Source organism: Solea senegalensis, linkage group LG15 (genome assembly GCF_019176455.1).
Source record: "Solea senegalensis isolate Sse05_10M linkage group LG15, IFAPA_SoseM_1, whole genome shotgun sequence".
Taxonomy (NCBI): domain Eukaryota; kingdom Metazoa; phylum Chordata; class Actinopteri; order Pleuronectiformes; family Soleidae; genus Solea; species Solea senegalensis.
Window position 1 is genome coordinate 9047776 of NC_058035.1, and position 20117 is coordinate 9067892.

Consider the following 20117-nt stretch of genomic DNA (forward strand, 5'->3'; position numbering starts at 1 on the left):
AGATCTCTAGATTCACTGTGAGTCCATCCACATAGAAACAAACAACCAACAACCTCAATTTAGAGTGTCCAATTTGCCAAATCCACATGTTTTGGAGAATATTTTCTCACCACTATAACTATCATAGTGACCAAAGGTTAGTAAAGAGCTTTGAAAAGAGTCAATAAATGAGTGGCATACATATAAAATCACTTTATAAACATTCTGTACATTTTTATATTTACAAGATAAAATTTCAATTCAGTTCAACAGTTTCACAGTTCAATGTATTTTAAGCTTATTGGAACATGTTCATTAAAACAGACATTTCTAACACTGATGTATCGGCTGTCCAAGTAAGGCACAAGCTGCTTAAATAAGAACACTATAGCCCACATTAGAAAACATCCAGGTGCTCCCAGTGTAAAAAGGCAACGTGTTTAGTACTGATGCATTATGGTGGCAGTTTTATCACAGTTCTGAACTTCTGGGTACCAATCATTACAGCAGACGAGACGTATCGCATGAGCTGTGCACCATCACTGTCACGTCACCATCACTCCACAAAAGAGGAGTGTCCGCGGCAGGAGATCTCAGAGAAGGGTCAGAGGAGATTGCCACCACATAACGATCATCCTCCTCATCCTCCCGGCCCTCGTGAATGTCCACAGTGACAACGGCATTTTCTGCTGCCCGATGGCTGCAGGAAGGGGAGGAGCTGAACACAGGGTGTCCAGCATGAGGTGTTTCCCCATCAGGGTCCTCTTCAGGAAAACTGGTGTTAATATAAATGATATCGTCCCTGCTGGAAGACTCTGGGAGCTTTTCGGTGAGCTTGTCCAACATTTCTCGAAGTTGGGTAAAGGCAGGTCGGTCCAGTGGATCTGCCCTCCAGCAGCTGTACATGATCTCATATCTGGGTGCAGGTAAATAGAGGAGATATCTCTGTCAATACATCTTGTTGCATTTCTTGTATGACCTTTGTTTTTTTGCATGCAGTTAACACAGCTGGAGGAGTTTGTTTATTCAACCTTTCACCCCTTAATGCCTAAATATATTTCCAATTATATGTAAAAATGTGTGTTTTTGCTTTTTAGCAGATGCTAACGTCAGTGGAGGTTGTTCATTTTAATATAGCACATACAATAATAGATCAGGCATTTAAGGAGCTCCAGAGAGTCTCCTGCCCAGACTCACATGCCCTACTATTGTTCTTATACAGCCATTATTGTTGGATGTTGCAAATTACAAACCAAAATCAGCAAATAACTTCCACAATTTCCGTCACATGTAGTCTATTCTGATGTGTCAGCAGTAGAAGCAACCAATAAACTAGTACGTATCTTTTCCTTAGCAAAACTTCCCTCAAATTTGAGGAATTTCCCGTCATTAGCAGCCAAAATCTATGTGTTCTGCGAGCCAACACTTCTACTTTCATCAACTGGATTTAGTTTACACTGCGACTGCTAGATGGCGGCAAAGTGCTTCCAAATGCGACCCTTGGTATGTGTGGAATATACATCAGCCGGCATTAGTGGGATACATACGCCACCTCGTCTGCATTCATACCAGTCGTTCATCTGTCCAATATCACTGTAGATGGCAGTAGTGAGTAAAACCATTTCACTTTTAAAAAAAAGGTTATTGAGACTAATGTTGTTTGTTGGATGAAAGTCAAAACAGGAGAACTGAAAACATAATGTTATGTTGCTCGAGTTTAACCATGAACTTTGCTACGACAAAGAGGAAGAAAGGGGGAGTGGAACATACCAGGGCTTGTTTAGTATTTGTATCATGTCCAGAGGAGACAATACTCACAGCTCATCCAAACAGTCTGCTGGTTGTTTCAGTCTGTGTCCTTCCACAAGGTAGTCGTAAATCTCATGGTTTGGGATGCCAGGGTAGGGAGTCATGCCTCGTGTAGAAATCTCCCACATGGTAACACCAAATGCCCACTGCAAGACGTAGAGAAGAGAAGAGAATAATCCAAGTCCACTAAAAAGTGAATATGTCTTGCCTTTCTTTTTAAGCCCAGTTCATAAATGCCCAAAAGCTCAGATCTGTGTGAGAACTAGTATATGACTTGTGTCAACAATACAAAAGATGGTTGGACACTTGAAATGGAGGTTAATCTTCAATATTTAGGCTCCCAGGAAATCCAAAGGAATGTTGAGGACTGATACCACAACAGAACATATGACGTGTGAAAGACTCTAAACAAATCTAAATCACACCCTTAGAAAGAAGGCCGAGTAATTAAAGCTGATTAAAGTCAGCAGACTGTACATCTAAAATTAAAGACATATTAAAATCTTCTTTCAGTGAAAGAAGATGACTGTACTTTGCTTTACAGAGACAAAATGTTATTTTTTGTGGTGAACCTGCCTTTTCTGTCACAAGGCAGGAGTTGCTGCAATCATTTTGTGTGTGTGTGTGTGTGTGTGTGATGCGTTCCCATTTTTTGCATACCATGACCAAAGAGTGACAGCGCAGAACAGGCAGGAGCAGATGGAAGTACTTACCACGTCACTTTTGACGGTGAAAACTCTGTCGGCAAGACTCTCTACCGCTATCCATTTCACAGGCATCTTGGCTATTCTGCCTTGTCTGTAATAATCTCCACTGTAGATCTTCTTGGATAACCCAAAGTCCGCTACACACACTGTCATATCATCACGCAGCCTGTAAGACAGTGTAAGGAACATATTTGATATAAAACGGGAACATACGATCAGATTAATAATTTTTATAGTTCATTAAAAGTGAGTGCTAATCATTTTTTTTTGGGACTTACATGCAGTTGCGAGCCGCCAGGTCACGGTGTAGGAAGTTGCGCCCACTGAGATACTCCATACCCAAAGCAATGTCAACCATGAACTTTAGGAGTGTCTGAGTGGGCAAAAACTGTGTAAAAAAACAATTATGAGTTAATATTATTAAGTCTAACAATAATACACTATACACGTAGTTCAGTGTTTGGATAAAATCTTACCATTGGACTCTCTCCAAGGCGTGAGCGGAGAAGGAAGCTATGCAGATCTCCGTATTTCATGAATGGCAGAATGACCATGGGCTTGGGAAAATGTCCTGAGCCAACTTCCAAGCACACACCTAAAGAGGAAGTCAGTGCACATGACTGAAGTAAGAACATGAAAATGAAAATGGACCAGGGAACAAAACAGAGTAGTGAGGTTCTAAAGTATCACCGAGCAGTCTGATGACGTTAGGGTGGTTGAAATCTTTCATGCAGGCCGCCTCGTTCAGGAATTCTTCAATCTCCCTTTGAGAGAAGCTGTCCACTGTCGGAGGAAAGACAAGAAAGTCAAATATTTGCTTGTCAACCCCTTTAGAGTCGATCGAAGAATCAATTTTACCGATAAAAACTCACATTTCATTGTCTTGACTGCAACTTTTTCCGATGTCCCATCCGGTTGTCTTAAATGTCCCTCCATCACTGAGCCAAATTCACCTAATAAATGAAACCAGATCATTGATAATTATATTATTATTTGCTAGCATTGTACTTTAAAGGAATATTTAGCTTTGTATTACTAGAAAAGGGGTAGTATGTTTTCAAAACTGAGAAAAAAATTTGAGAAACTGAGGTTGGGAAGCACAGTTTTTCAAAAATACTACCCCTATTCTACTAATACAAAGCTAAATCGGTGACGTATTCCTTTAACCTAGTTATGATACTAATATGGAAGTGAGTGTGTGTTCTGTGCACACATCACCAGACTTAATCTGTTTGCTCACCCTCTCCAAGAATCTTCCCTATCAAGAGCAGGTTCCTCATGACCATCACGTCCTGAAGTTTGGCCTGGAGATCATCACTAACACCTAGGTTCCCAACTGCAGACAGATATAAATGACAGTTATTTCATTAATGTGCTTTAAACAACATAACATAGATATAATCTATATGCATTATAATTGTATCTCCCTCATCCAGTGAAGAACATACGTGTGACTCCTATGACCGGTCGATTGTAGGATCTTTGGGGTTTGTATTGTACAACAGGCTGCGGCTTCTCTCCAACTCCAAACACTTGCCTGCAGGGGGAGACATTGAAAATCAAGGGTCAGAAATGAATTGGGGAAAAAAAGGCTTTTATGTTTGCTGCTCCCTTTGCCTGGAATGAACTAGAGAAATATTTGAAAGTTCAAGGCTTGGTCTCACTGAATGTTCTTAGGAGAACGCTGGACACCTCTGTCTGTGCATGGTTTCTCTGATTTATGGGGTTGCTGTGATTGGGTCAGGTTTATTTGATTCTTTTATGTTTTTATAGTATGTATAGCTGCTGACGGTCTGTAACTGTGCTGCTGCCTGACTTGGCCAGGACACTCTTGAAAAAGAGATTTTTAATCTCAACGTGTTTTTTCCTGGTTAAATAAAGGTTAGATAATCCTTTCACTTTAGTCTTTACACACACATGCTGACATTTAACTGAAGAGTTTGTCATAGTACGACAGCCCTCTGAGTTGTTTCTTTCCTGAATGGGTTCAGATACCGTTTCCTATCTGAGCAGCAGCACTGTGACACATTCCTGTCCGTATCCTGAAAGGCGAGTCTGAGTCACAGACTTCATAATAATGAATTCCAGAGATTGTACAGGTGGTAGCCCTGTGTTTCTGCAGCTGCCCAGTTAAAACAGGGGGTGATTAAGAGGAAGTAAAGGCAGTTCATGAACATAAGTGTTTGTCTTACTGCCGCAGATGTATTACTCAGCAACCCCTCTGGGTAAAAGGTTTTTATGTTTTTAAATCAGAGAGAGGAAAAAATGGTCACAAACACAGCGCTCTGCAGCAATTTGGAAAATAAGTGAAGGTGAAAGAGAAATCATCATACCCAAACCAGGATTCAGAGCTCCGGTTGTGTATGCAGATACCAGCCCAGAGGATAATAAGCAGGAGACAGAAGCTACACACCACTCCCAGAACAACATGGACAGAGTGTGGAACCCCAGTGTCCGGGCTGGACGATGGGGACACCACTGATTCTGAGACAGAGGGAGGAAACGATTAGTGTGGATGAAGTTTAGTTATGGAAAATCCAGAAAACGCTGCCATTTCAATAGAAAACTGCGTATTTCACTGCAGTCACCTTCAACTTAATATGGCACTCATTTGTTCACCAAAATCACGTGTAGTAGTGTCTGTTATCACGGTAAAATGCCCTAATTAGCAAAATATGAGAACAGTACATTCTTGAGATTCAGTCAATCAATCAAAGAATGCTGTAAAAATGTTTTATGGATTCATAGGGCAGTTATTATGTCTACGTCGGTGGAACTACTATACATTACATTGTCCAGGTGATAAAGTCCACAGTTCCCAGATGAGGAGTTAAATCAGTAGAGCAACTTACTGTCCTCTGGCACAAACAGCCAGACCCGTGGGCTGACCATGCCGCTTCCTGCCTGTGTGCAAGCAGCCACTTCCACACTGTAGGTTGTGTTGAACTCCAGCACCGGTACAAAGACCATGGTTTTGTAACTGTGGATCTGAAATCAATAAATGTAATCTAAATCACTGGGCACCTGATATTCCGCAAGAATTGGAGCTTTGCACGCTGCCGCCTTTTTTCAATACATCCTAATTGAAATATGTATACGTATAACATATTTTAGGATTATATATTACCTCCGTAGGGAGATTATTAAATCTGTTGACCCCTTCTTTTCACACAATACGAAACTATAATGTCCAGTCACTTTGAGTAAGACACCGTTTTGTCATGTATACTTGGAATTTATACAAAAAAAGGGAAGGAGACAAACTCTCAGTATAAGCTCAAATGCTGCATGAGAGGGAGCATGTGACAGACATAGTCCTGTATTTCACAACAGCGCACGGTAGCATCTGGTGTTCCCGTCCCTCACTAATGTGCTGACAGTCTGACAGAGAATGCTGAATCCATGATTAACAGTCTGTCACGTCTATGAAGACAACACGTAGATGAACGCTCTGACAACCACAAGAGCTCAACACATTTTGGAAATGACCTCAAATTTGAAAAAAAAAAAAAAAAAAGGGTTATGGCATCAACACTTCGAAGTCCAAATTTATTATATATTTATTGTAATTCTCTCTGATTTATCTTTCTTAGTAATTATTCCCACATTTTGACTTCATGGCTATTTAAGGGCAAGCGAGTCTGAGGATTACGTTTGTGCAAATTCCCAGAACTCATTGCTAATATAAACCATATCTTTGTATGTAATGACATCACTGACAGTCTGTGGCACACATCCCATTGTATTCATATTTTATTGACTCTGTGATGACTCAGGGCCATGTGCTGAATGAAGAAAAACACTGACGACTACTCTTCACACCATCACCTTCCTTAGACTACTACACACTCAGGAAGGACGGGAAGCCCGCTATTGTACTAGAGCGCACTAATACACTAACAGAGGGATGAGTACGCACAAGCAGCATCATGGAATACTGCCAAGGACATTTAATACAAACAAAATGGTTTGCCATTAACTTCGGTGTTGCTATCTTTGTATGTATATGCACTTGTTATGTTACTTATAGAGAGTGGTGATAGTGTTGATGATCACAGATAATAGGGAAGCTGACCTTTGGTTCTGTAGGCAGGACAAAGGGAGGGTCACATTTTTCAGATTCATAGTATTTTTGCCAAGACTCATTCTTTTCACATTTGTCATGCATTAGTAATTGTTGTGAAAAGGTTTTGTAAAACTGGAAACAACATATCAACTGTTCATCACCATTTGACATATATTTGACCCCATTTTTGATGTGATTTATTGTCATCTATAATACCCAATTAAAATGATTGTATGTTCTGTAATTACTGTATATTACTTGTCAATAGTTTTAGTCGTTTAGTTTCATTGTCAGTGACCTGTGGTGCATTCAAACTACCTTCAGGCTCAAAGGGGATTACTTCTCTGTTCACTCTCTTCACCCCATATCACAGCTTTAATTTATTGTTACGCAAACTGAACATGCAATATGATCACATAGTGCATTTGCCCACCTAATTTTAATAGCATAAGTTATCGCGACCGCCACATAAACACTACACTTCTGTTTCTGGCAAACTCACTTTTTTCTCCTGTGTGCCGTGTCTGACGATAACATCGTAACCGCGCAGAACGCCATTTATCTTATCTTCTGGAGGAGGCTTCCACCTGATCACCAGCCATGACTCATTCCGCTGTATGGTGACGTTTCGGGGATAAAGCGAAGGCACTGGGGATATGACAAGAAACATGAAACACATGTATTGAGATGTAATCAAGAGACGTGGCAACATTTCCAATAACAAAAAGGAAAGGAGAAATCATTGCGTACACCTTGGAATGTGGTCACTTCTAGGCACAGCACATCATATCTTTCAACTAAAATATCCCCCATGATGACTTAAGGAAGGAAACTGTAGTCAGTTCCATCCAGTGAGGACTTTGTGTTTTCTCAGGGAGACCACTCCCATTTCCTATGTGACCCCGCAGGAAAACAACAGAGATTTAGTGGATATGACTTTCTTCTGAAGGGGACCGACCATGAGCAGAGCAGGTAGCTGCACAATCTCCTTAAATTCTGCTTATTAAAGGTTGCTCCTGCATGGAGGCTTACATCGAGCACATTCTGCATGGGAAAATAGGCTAATTACATAGGCTACCTCCTGAAACCCAAACAAGGTGGAGGAGCAAATACATAACATTCTCCTAAACAACCTTCGACCTGCAGATTGTTCCAAGTTTCTCACACACCTCCTTCTGTGGTGCTGCTGTGGATCCACGAGCTGAAAGGAGAGGCTCCCACTTCGTTGCTGCAGGAAACACTCATGTTGTATGACGTCAAAGCTTTGAGCCCCGGGACTTCACACTGGAACGGCGGCGCAGTGATGTTGATGAACCTGGTGGTCATCACTTCCCCCTTCCGCCGACTCACCTCTTTAACCTTGAACAGAGCAATGAAGAGTGACAGTTGATCGGTTGAGGTGGACATTAAACAACGGCACCAGCTTGTGGAAATGTGAGGCTCACCCTGATGTGGCATTTGGTGAGTGGAGAGAAGCCATCGTGGCCAGGTCTCCAGCTCAATATCAACTTATTGGAATGGGTTTCCACCACGGTAACATTAGCCACAGGACTGGGAAGCACTAGAAAATGCCACAAAACCATTATTAGCCCCTTGATATGAATGAATATGGTCAGATTGGGACGTCAGCCTGACAGGAAGACTTGCGTTACCTTTGATGTTGATACTTGCTTCTCTGGAGGTGGAGACGCCCTTGGCGTTGTAGGCCTCACAGCTGAACTGTGTGTACTTGTCCACGCCTGCATTTGACACATCGGAGAGGACAGTTTTGCTCTATGTTGTTTGAATTCAAAACAACCAATTCTTGAGGTCATCATAGCGCTAAATGTTTTGGCAACTAAACATTCCCTCAGCTGTTGTTTTACTTTTGCAGTGGGAAGAAAAAGTACCAATCAGGACGACATAACAACTTCTTCTACTTTTTGTACAAACTAACTGATTCCTCTCGGTGTCAAAGGTAAATCTGGGGCTATGGTGGCACGTCAGCCTCAAGAGAGAAGCAAAAATGAAATTGATGCCAACGGTACAGGATGACACACTTCTTTGTTTTAGTATCTCAAATGTTCCCATACTTCCTCAAACAGTAAGATCAAATTGAGTCTTTCCACTGTCATGTCCTGTCATAACAATCCTTTTGCAACAGCCTTTTTCACCAGAACACACAATTCCCATCTTTCAACAGTCACAGATCTACCCCTTTCGACTAGGACTGGGACAGCTGCTAGATAATGTCCCTTTTGTGCTCTGGTTTCCAGTGTCTCTGTCTCGGAAACCATTCCACAAAGCCAAACACAGAGCAGCCTGTGAGCGATGACTGAAACCAACTTGGGATGTTTTGCTTACATTCTGCAGAATATCACCAGCTCATTAAGTTTATCTTCATCTGCATGGAGGTTTGTACAAAGACAAGGTCACGAATCATATGGATTCCGCCAACAACATACGTCCGTGTTTGGAAAACTCTGCTCAAGTTGAAACATTGCTACACACACACACACACACATATATATATATATATATATATATATATATATATATACATATATATACATAGCCTAGCTTGTTGTTTCCCCTTTGTGGCTAAGATTCTGCCAGACATAATGGATTCCTGTGGTGACATGTTTTCATGGTGAAAATAAGAATAACAGGGTCCACAAACATTTCTCCACTTATACCTGCAGCATAATCTTTGCATAAATTCAGTAGTTTCCACTCATAACCAAGAGCTTCAAGAAAAGTACTTATGTGAGACCAGAGAGGAAATTCCCAGAGCGAATCTCATGGCTCATTTAAAACACACGTTTAGTAAAGTTGTATACTTTTGGGAAATGAGAAAAGGATCAAATTCAAGCACTTCCATTTCTGCCTTCTCTGCGCGTGGGAAGTATATGACAACAAAATGCAACAACAACAGCTGAGGGGAAGAAAATAGCAGGGTTGGAATCTCAAATGGAAACATCATAAACGATGGAGGGATTCAATAAATGCAGAGCAGAAAATCGGGTGGAACAACCAAATGTATAACGTGGAAGTGGTGCAGTGTAGATCCAGCGGCCTGTAATTATCAGGTCTGGGAGAGTTCCAGCTTACTGAGCGTCTATGTTATTTTCCATTTTTTCTTTTGGGCTGCGAATACAGCCATAGATCACTCCACCGGGTCGCGACTCATGCACTAAGAATTTTCACTTCACTCCGTCTGTTTATTCTGCGTCATAAACAAAACAGATCACCTGCTGTATCCCGAGAAAGATAAACAACAATGATAAACATCTGTATATCTTTAGTAAACACGTTATGTGATTTCATGCTACAGGAGCCGGTAACAACCCTAAAATAAAACCAACAATTAGTGACCACTGTGCACATCAAAAACACTCTGCTAATGAACTCAAATTTGCCATGGACTCATAGTATGCATGAGTTTGCAGGGGAGTGGGTTTGCACAGTTTTATTGTGCCAGTGTTTGGTCCTGCAGAGCTGTGGTAGAGTGGAGGCTGCCAGCCTCTGTGTCCAGCCCCTCCCCGTTGGGCAGTGGGCCGTTCTGTGAATAAGGTCTTTGTCCTCTGGGTCAACCCCCCAACAGTCTCTCTGTGCTGCCTTACACATTCTCATACTAGGCCCAGGTCCTTGCACATGCAGGCGGGGCCAAAGCACAGCTCAAAAACCTTTAACCCTGTCAGGCTTTGGTCGTATCTCCACCCAAAGACTGCAGCAGGCAGTGCTTAGCCTGCAGGCAGGCTAGAGATGAAGGGTTAGAGCACTGAGAGCAGAGAGGTTATGCTTCTAATGACAAACCGTTGTGCTTTGTGAGTTCTACTTTAAGGGCAGCAATTCATAACGTTGTTTAAGCTGCAGTAGGCAGATTTCACCTGCATGTTCTTAAACAGCTGGTGTTTTAGGATCCTGTGAACTGAGCTTCTCTTATCAAACGAGCATACAGAGGCTCTGCTGATATTGACATGAGTTTGATTCAAATGTTTTGTGTACCTCTCTTTTAGACTTTCCTTTTTTAAGTTGTTCCCAGTGCTGGACTAGCAATTATTCCACTAAGTCGACCTGTATTTAGAGGACATGTAGTGGAACAGCCTACAGGAGAGACTCCTCTGTCTCTGAACTGCCCTGTGATTGGTTGAATCCTCCTGTTGCACTGCAGATCGAGCTGTGAGGCTGTAAACAGAGCCTATAGGCGGCGTAAAAGTGTCATTCTCTCTCAGATCACTTGATTTACACAATGCTGGAAGGTTATTATGGAAATATCGATTAATAATGAACCTCAAGAGTCCGGCCTTCTGTACCTTTAAGTGCTTTGTTTGCTTTATTTTAGCTCATTGGAGCAGGAGGCCCCAATGGCTCTGACCATGGTGATAAATGCCACTGCAGTATCCGGGGTACAGATGCTGAGGCAGCAGAGACGAGGCAGAATAGAAACCACCAACAAAGGGATTCAAGCTGAGTAAGACCTCGTCCATACTGTGTCACCATAGCTTTATCTCTGCTGATAAATGTTTTGTATTTTAAACCACTGAGGACACTTGCAGTGGAGTTATTTTTCCTCTTCTCAATAAACAACCAACAAATACAGACATTTCAAAGAGTTCAAAGGAGACATTTCCATTTTAACAAGATCCTTTTTACGAGAAGAAAATTGCTTCTGCTCTGATCTGACACATTTCAGAATGATAAAGGAACAAAGTACAATGTGAGTGTGGAAAAACAGAGCACGCCAGCTTCTATCAGTCTCCTTGGAGTTGTCAGTTAAACACTTAAACTTAAATCAAGTCTGAACAACTTGCAACAGGAAAGAAACTACACTTCTTTTTTTAGGCGTTTTCATCAACTCAGAAGGAACAGGAAACAAGAGTTGACTGTGACAAACATAGGCTGTACGTGTGAGAGGAAATGAGTGACGTGTGCGTGGCGGTCGTGTCTCACCTGACACAGAGAAGGTGCTGGGAGAGCTATGAAAGTCACTGTCCGGTAATCCATTGCGGAGCCAGCGGATCTGAACGGGGTCTGGGGGTCCCACGGCTTCACAGGACATCGTGAAGGCTGTATTTCTTGTCACATTCCTTTCCTCGGGTTGATGAATAAATGTCGGCAGACCTGCAGGAAGATGCGAGGTGTGAAAGTATCAAATAAAAAAAAAAAATAGAGGAAGAGGAAGATCCCATTGTCCGCGTCATATTTAAACTCACCATTGACCTCCACAAAAATGGGTTGAGACTCTACAAGTGTGTTGCCAATACTGAGTCTGCAGCGATACTCCCCAGCGTCCAGTCTCTGCACTTTGATGCTGTAACAAAGTACACGAGAAAATTCTGTATGTGTAACCTCTATCTTTTTTTTTTTTTTTACACGTTCTTATCAAGCTGTACACACCTGACAGTGGAGAGGAGAGTTGTAACCCCGTCTGTGATGGTCTGAAGTTCATTGATGACGACCTGACCGTTTGCCGTGAGGTCCTGGCCATTCTTCATCCAGATGATGGTGGGCTCCAGCCTGGTGTCTGGGATGTCAATCGAGCAATTGAACTTCGTCTCGTGGCCCTCAGAGAGCTGGATGGAGCTGACGGTGGGCTTGAAGTGCAGCTGCCTCAGCTGATCGGGGCTCAGGTAATACCGTGGAACTCGGGCTGGTATCAAAATAGAATCTGAATTACTGGCCGGGCACTGAACCCGGGTCCTAGAGTGCTGGGCTGCTTCCGGAAGGAGACGTTAGGTTATGGCAAACTGACAACACTCTGAGTGAAGATACATCTGCCAGACAGATCTGAGAGTGGTATCAATCTTCTCATCCAGAGAACTTTCAGCAAGTTGCATTCTCACTGCACAGTTATTCTCCACCAGTCATATTACTATGTGTGAATGACCTTGTCAACCACAAACTGGCGGAGCTAGAATTAAACACACAATACATGACATGGGCTGGATTCATGTGAATATTAAAGCAAATATTTATATTAAAGAAAACTTGCATATAACACAATAATAAAAGCATTCAAAGAGAATGTTAAACTTAAGTTGAGAACTAAGACGGATCATTTTCATTAGTTCAATAGTTTATATATTCACTTTTTATTTCATATATACATTTATTTGAAAAAACAATTGGAGAGCAGCAGTTTAAGGAACGTATATACAGTAATTTTGGTAGATTTATGACATAAATATGTTAATTTAACAAAAAAGTAGTTAGAGATTGATTTGATGTGTTTTTCCCAGTTATATAAAAAGATGTATAAATAATAAAACTGTTATTGTAACTTGAACGGTGGTGCTGACAGATTATTCTGCCAACAACATTTTATATGATGTACGTTTAGAATGAGAAACACTTTCAGGAGTTTTTTCCCTTCTCAAATGTGCAGGACTGTTACTGAGAGTATGTAAACAAACGCCTTTGCGCTCCACATCAGCAGAATGTTAAGATTTAAACAAGATGTCGAAGAGAAACACAAATAAATACCAAACCAACCAAAAACAAAATACCAGGGGACAAAAACAAACACTGACCGCTCACTGGATTCCTCGTTAGAAAGAGAAAAGTCGTTGCAGAGAGAAAAAGTCCAAACCAGCCTGGAGTTGACCTCTTCTTTGCCATGACCACCACCGGACCTGCGGAGCTCCGCGTTCTGTCCCGCAACACTTCACAAAACGTCCACTTCTTTATTTTACACGCAGCCACATAAAGAAAAACACAAACCCTACATCCCACACTCGAAGAGCGGCTTCGTCGTTGTTGATTCAGCCGAGGTTTCATGAAGAGAGCAGAGAGGAGGCAAGAGTTTACCTTTCTCCACGCGTCACAGGAGGCAGCATCCACTCCACGGAGGCGGGACTTAGGAGAGAGGAATGTGCCGAGAGAATGAAAAACACCAAAACAAAGTAATAAAATAACAAAAGTCTTTGTGATAACACACACACACAGAACTCTAAGAGCCTGTATTTTTATTATTTTTATTTCAAGTTTCACTATAATGTATTTTTTTCTTCTTATGAAAACAGAAACAAATGCCACCTTACACATATTACATAATAATAACAAACATCGTATATGCAGTACATGTGGCCTACTAACACATAGACTGCATGAATTATTTTATTGACCAGATCCCGCAAAGACATTTAAAAATAATATAATAATATAATATAAAAGCCATGGAGCAGTTCAGTTGTGTAACTCTTCCACCCAGTGGTCAGTTTTGGATACAGATTTATTTATTTTATTTTTATTTTTTTACATACATTGAAATAGTATGTCAAAGAGAGTAGTTTGAGGTAGCATGACTATGGCATAATTCCAGTTTGAAATATCTATAATTTGCTGACTAGTCATGATTCCAACTGCGGTCAAGTGAGCCGTCATTCGTCTTTGCGTGGTCAAGTAGAACTGGAAAATATATTGAACTGGAATTGTGACTAGTCAGAATAATATATAAATACATATATATATATATATATATATATATATATATATATACATGCCAAAGTGGAATTGTGGAGATGCCCACAACTTACACTGTGAATATGCACATGAATGAAAGTGAATCTGTTATGACAAACACATGAATAAAAACCGTGGCACCAATTGTTCTAAGACGAATGATGCTGTGAAGAGACATTTTGCACTGTGGATATCAAAGATTGGGCATTTTAACTAAGAGTCACTGAATCATGGATTTCTGCTATAAATGCCCAGAGTAGCTGTTAAATATTAAAATGGCTTCCCCTTTGGTTACATGTAAACACACTGAGTGTTTATATCCTTTTCTGCAATGCAAAGGCCACAGTACTACTTAATTAGGTGTCAATTTGCTGCAATAAGAAGTCTCACCTTTAGGTGTCACTGATTCTTTTACACTGGACCTTTAAAAGCAGCCTCTGTGGACTGGTTTTACTCAGTATCTCCTGTTACTTTTTTCACATTTTCCACTAAAAACCATTGAACTAAACCGTGGCCCATATTTCTCTGACATTGCCTTGTTGATTTCAGGTGAGCTCATCTTCCTCCTTCACATCATGGCTCTGCTGCTGCAAGGCAGCCAGCCTCACTCCTGCGAGGGCTCCTTTGTCGTCGGGGTTTTCAGCACAGTAGGCCTGCATGCGGTAAATGCGGGCCTTGCTTTGGCAGCAGCCCGCAGTGTTCAGGAGCTGAAGTGCATCCTTTCTGAAAGCCTTGGTGAAGATGGCGTAGAGGAACGGATTGGCGCAAGAGTTGATGGGGAAGAAGAGCACCAGCAGAATCTTGGAGTTAGTGACTGTGATGAGGGGGACTTTGAACGCAGCCGAGATAGCAAAGAAGGAGATAGGTGCCATGCAGAGGAAGTCAGTGAAGATGAGCACAGCCATGCGCTTTGCAATCTTGGTGTCCGCACTTCTTCCGGGGAATTCAGGGTGTTGTATAGCCAGATAGATCAGCACATAACAAACACACACAACGATGAAGGTGCCCACGTTGAAGAGCAGGATAATTATGATGAAGGCCTGGGCCAAATGTGTCTCTATGTCCATCGGTAAGCACATGCTGACTTTGGAGTAACTGCTCACCCCAGTCAGGGGCAGAATCCCCATCCCCAAACAGATGACCCAACCAAATGCCATTATACTTGCTGCCTGTGAAAGTGTGAGGCGGCGCTCCACCTGCAAAGCATTAGTGATGGTGTGCCAACGCTCCAGGGTGATGGCGGAGAGGGTGTAGACGGACAGTTCACCGCCAAACACTGACAGGAAGCCTGCAGCACTACAGCCCGGCCCCGTCTGCCACTCAATCGCGTGCTGACTGTAGAAGCCGCGCGTGCGCAGGTCAACGGTCGCGATCATCAGAAGGTAGATCCCAATGCAGAGGTCAGCAAAGGCCAGGTGGCACATAAGGAAGCGGGGCACCGTCATCTTGCTTCTGCTGGTGAAGAAAACCAGGAGCACTGACAGGTTTCCTGCGATAGCTAGAATGTTGATGAACCAAATGGCCACTCTGAGAAAACTGAAACCTGCAATGTCCTCACAGGGATTGAAAGCATCTGCTTCAGGCGTGCAAGTCAAACTCGGCTGTGTCTGACAGAAGTCGAGCTCTGGATAGAGGAAGTTTACATCACCAAAACCTTCGTTCCTGGCAAACGGGTCGTAATCTGGGAAAAATGTCAGGTCGACAGCTTGAGCCCTGTTTTCAAAGAAGGAAAACGGGGGAGATTAAAGTGATCAGATTAGTACATCTTCAACTGAAGAATTAAGGATGAAAGCAGTTTTGGTGCTTCAAATTAAACCTTTCCGTAGTTACAAATGTTTACCTTGCTGATGGATCACTGTCACCACAATACTTAGAGCCATTTGTCCAAGGATTAACTGGGAAGTCCCTGGATCATAGGAAAGAAAGCACGAGATTATTCACTCCAGAAGTTTAGTCTAAGTTGTTAGTGTTACTTAGTTTGAGAGAATGTAACAACATGTTTAAAATAAAGATAAAAACGGTTCATTGTGAGTCACCTTTGTGCATCCCAGTTCAGCAGTGCACAGCAGTGGCTGTTGTAGGTGAGATGGGCCTCTCGCAGGCTCCACAGCCCCTGCAGAGGAGGCAGACTTCTCAGGGTGTATGCCGACCGAGCCAGCAACACCAGAACTGACTCCAGCCCCTGTGATGGTAAGTGTGCGAGAGCTGTCGCAGAAACATCCCTGTGAATGAACAGAGAGCACATGCAAGAATATTACCCCTACAGCATTGAAATCTTTTTAAAATCACCCAGTTCACACATTAAGCTTATTGAAGCCAATATACAGTATGACGCTGTATAATGACCAAATAATATACTGTACTTTTTTAAGCCCAAATAAATCAAATAAGTGTTGCATTAAAGGCTTGTGGATGTCACTTACATGACACCAGGGCCTTTGGCTCCTTTGAAAGCGTCTGTGTGGATTACTCTGAGGTTTCGGTTTTTCTTCAACACGCTGAAGACAACACATTTATTTGAGGACAAGTAACGGAATTAACATTTATGATGCAAAAATCAACTGGAACCATTTATTTAAGAAAAAAAAAGAAATGTGTGAAAATACAGCTTATCTATCTTTGTTCCGTTGAAGGCATGGTCGTGTATTTCTTTGACGCCATTGTTATACAGGTTCCTGGAATCAGTCACACGATTGTTAGAAATAAAGATGTCAAAATAAATAATAAAAATAAATTTCTTGCATCACTTACATTGTGATGTATCCCTTTGTCATTCCATTGAAAGAATTTGAAGGTATTTCCAACAGATACGGGTTGTCACAGATGTCCCTGCAAGAGCAGGACAGTTATGCAGTGTGTCTTGTATGTTGTCTTTTCTCAAGAGTCTCAGCGCAGCACTTACAAGATGAACTCTGATTCAAGAGAATGGATGGATGTAATGTCAGGGAAATGTGTTATCCCAGTGTTTGAGATGCTCCTGTTGTACAAAGGGAAACGTGTGGTTATTCTGTGATATTGCTAAGGAACAAAACAAAACAAATTCCTGTAACGTGTGTCTTTAAGTCTCTCACAGGTAATGTAGTTTAGGAAGGTTATTAAATGTCCTTCTGCCAATGTGCATCAGATTCCTGGTGTTGTGGATTGAGCTGCGAAGCAAACATCAATCAGTATACAAAGCAGAATCACAGTAGTCCTCTTGTTATGTTGTTAGTTATTTTGTGATGGGAGAAAAGACTTACATTTCAGAGACGTTGAGGAGGTTATTAAACGCCAGCGTCTCAATGGTTTCCAGGCTTACACTCTGAGCAATCTCACTGAGTTTACGGCGGAAAACAAAGACACTCGGTTCATCCAAACAACATTAATTTCGTGGTTCTTGAGGTTAAGTTATTTTCTTAAAGGGTAGGAACACTGAAACTACTAGATTAATTCAATAATGAAGTCACTTCACTTGCTGTTTTATGACAATATCAGAGCAGTTATAACTGACAGAAAATTGATGCTTACATCCTCTGGACTCCCATCAAACCTTCAAAAGAATGGCTGGAAATGGTGCGAAATGACAAGTGATAGAGAAACCTGTAAGGAATATGCAAAGGTATTTAAACTTTACAGTATCTCATAGATCATCTGAAGGGACAGAAGAATTTCAACGTTCACTCGATTGTCCATTGTTTTGTTGCGTATGAGAAAAATCACAAGAAAAGTCTGTTCGTTTAAAATGAAACCCCTCAAATGTCCATGTGCACACATGAGACTGTTATCCTTGGTGTTTATGGACACATACTTATCAGGAGAGACTCAAGGTTCTGTGATTTACCAGAGGAGAGGTCAAGCTCCTCCACCTTCAAGGCGAACGACAGTGTGTTGAACCGTTAAAGTGTGTTCAGATGGCGGAGTGAGAGGATGAACTGTGTGCTTGACTGTGTGAAAACACCTTGACATTTTGTTTGCAGTTTATTAAGCTGCGCTTGCATGGGGGGGTAAAGGGAAAAAGGAAATGTCAGAAGCTGGTACCTTTCAGTTTGCAAGGGCTGTCCATATTTATATTTTTAAAATGATAAATCTAAAACATTTTGTAAGCATTTACATATTAAGAAATCAAAAGAGGGTAACCACTGGTTTTTGTAGTTACTGCATTTTAATAAAACTATAGTTACCAGTATGAAGACTATAATGGAAATAAACCAGAGCATTTTGACTGCATGTATATTGTTTTGCATTTAGATATCTAGAAACTCAAGAGGAAGCCTGGGTGTCAGGATATATCTCCAATGAAATAAAAAAAAGATACAAACCTACAGCTGAGATTTCATTCATGTAATATCAACTTTTCACTTTTTTTAATGAGCTATCAAAACAGTGGCATCTTCTCTCCTTTTAATAGCTCAAACAAATGTGGGAAACGGGTTTAACGGCCTAATAACTTGAGTACATCACAATCATAATATATATACTGTATATCCTAAAATATGAAAAAAAAAAATCTCTCATTTGTATCACATATTAACCATCGTTCCATGCGTAATTACGCACGGAATCATTTTGGATGACGGTTTTAACACGGGTATCCACATAAACTGAGAGAAGTGGATATTAGCTGTTACAATCACAGAATCATGCATTAATATTCTGACTGACCAGCTGTCAATAAATGTATCACCTGACATTTTTTACAGTGGAGTGAACTTACAGCCTTTTATATCTGTGACCCATCATCGGAGTAGAGCCTTCTGTCACGTTGTTGCACCTGATGGTGTTAGATAAACAGCGGCAGATCCTCGGGCACGCGAAACCAGCGGCGCCTTTGCATCCAAACAGGAATAAAACAGACAAGAACAGTTGCACTGGCGCAGAAGTCCGCATCGTTGCTGCTGTCCGGGGAAAAGTCCGAACACACAGAAGAGAAATTGGTGTTTATACACTTAATCATGCGCATTAAGATATTTGACTCTTCCTCACAATGTCTTTGACTGAAACTACAGCAGTGTACGCGCAGGGTGGAAACTCATCTGCCTTCTTATCATCAAGTGACTCAGAGGCAGTGTCACAGAGAGAGTTTGATTATATGAACATCAGCTAAAAGTTAATTTATTAATATGAATAATTTGTTTGGAGTGGTATAGTCTGTCATTTGAAATTAGTGAGGTGTCATTTGTCATTCGTGAGGTATTCAGGAAATCCACACTTTTACTTGGATCCCATTCACATGATCTGATTGTATACTGTCCAGATGAATAGTTATATAATATTTTTACAGGCAAAGCTGAATAAAAGTAAGGTTACTACAACTTCAATCAGCCTGCAAAACTGTGATAATACATTCCTCCAAATCTGTGGAACAGCATTTGCTTGCAAGTAAATTGTCTTTTTTTTATGTTCAGTTTAACTATTTTGCAAATGCAATAAAGTGTACTTTTTATTGACAGACTGAGGTTCAAATGTGAAAGACATCTGGTGTTAGCCTCACATCAGTATTGTGACTTAATTAAAATATAATCATTTTATGCCAGCAAACTGACAGAATCTGGAGTTTTATTTACTTTGCCATGTTAATGTCAGTCCATTAGCAAAATTTCCAAGGATGATGTGTTTTTTTCCTCTGAACCCATCCTCTTCTGCTGGCAATGATGTGTTTTCAGTGCCATGCTTTCCTTCTGATTGTGTTTGCTCATGTCACTAAGTGTTGTGTGTATTTAAGAATAATTGCCTAAAGGATTTCTGCTTCCATACACAAAAAAAGGCTAGGTTGATGACTGTGTCCCTCAAGAGGACAGTGTGACATAAAGTCAAATGCCTCCCATAGCTGTGTCTTGTTTGGTGCCAGTTCTGTTGCTGATAAAGACAAGGTGACATTATATAGCCTTGACTCACAAGATTTATTCTGCATTACACGCCAGAAGACACTAATTTGATTTATTTTAAATTCATACAGAAGCCTTCACTGAATTAATGTGTCCATTTTTCAAAGAAAGAAAGATGAATAGGGTTGAATTCAAAGAATTCACATTTTTTGTCTTGTTATGTATGGAATCAGTCACAAGATAAGTAAGTGGCCATGTCAGCAGATCTGTGCCATTGTCGTGTTGTTGCATTTCCACTAGGTGGCGACA

The 20117-nt window shown here is 41.2% G+C and overlaps 2 protein-coding genes across 2 annotated transcripts; both read right to left on the reverse strand.

Annotated features, from left to right (window-relative positions):
* Positions 1-177: 177 nt before the first annotated feature.
* Positions 178-13371, reverse strand: mertka (c-mer proto-oncogene tyrosine kinase a). Its single transcript, XM_044046355.1, has 19 exons — positions 13074-13371; positions 11941-12193; positions 11757-11854; positions 11494-11664; positions 8214-8300; positions 8007-8122; positions 7731-7920; positions 7064-7209; positions 5348-5483; positions 4829-4979; positions 3944-4032; positions 3736-3831; positions 3368-3448; positions 3186-3278; positions 2972-3090; positions 2774-2883; positions 2502-2661; positions 1798-1934; positions 178-895 (listed from the first exon to the last, which is right to left on the reverse strand). The coding sequence occupies exons 1-19, from the start codon at positions 13318-13320 to the stop codon at positions 481-483; spliced, it is 2895 nt and encodes a 964-aa protein (XP_043902290.1). The 5' UTR covers positions 13321-13371; the 3' UTR covers positions 178-480.
* Positions 13372-14513: 1142 nt separating this feature from the next.
* On the reverse strand, positions 14514-18902 carry lhcgr (luteinizing hormone/choriogonadotropin receptor). The gene is made up of 11 exons (XM_044046356.1): positions 18698-18902; positions 17512-17583; positions 17244-17318; positions 17076-17150; positions 16907-16981; positions 16756-16833; positions 16611-16679; positions 16428-16502; positions 16041-16226; positions 15845-15910; positions 14514-15717 (listed from the first exon to the last, which is right to left on the reverse strand). Exons 1-11 carry the CDS (start codon positions 18868-18870, stop codon positions 14550-14552), a joined length of 2112 nt encoding a protein of 703 aa, XP_043902291.1. The 5' UTR covers positions 18871-18902; the 3' UTR covers positions 14514-14549.
* Between the last annotated feature and the right edge of the window lie 1215 nt (positions 18903-20117).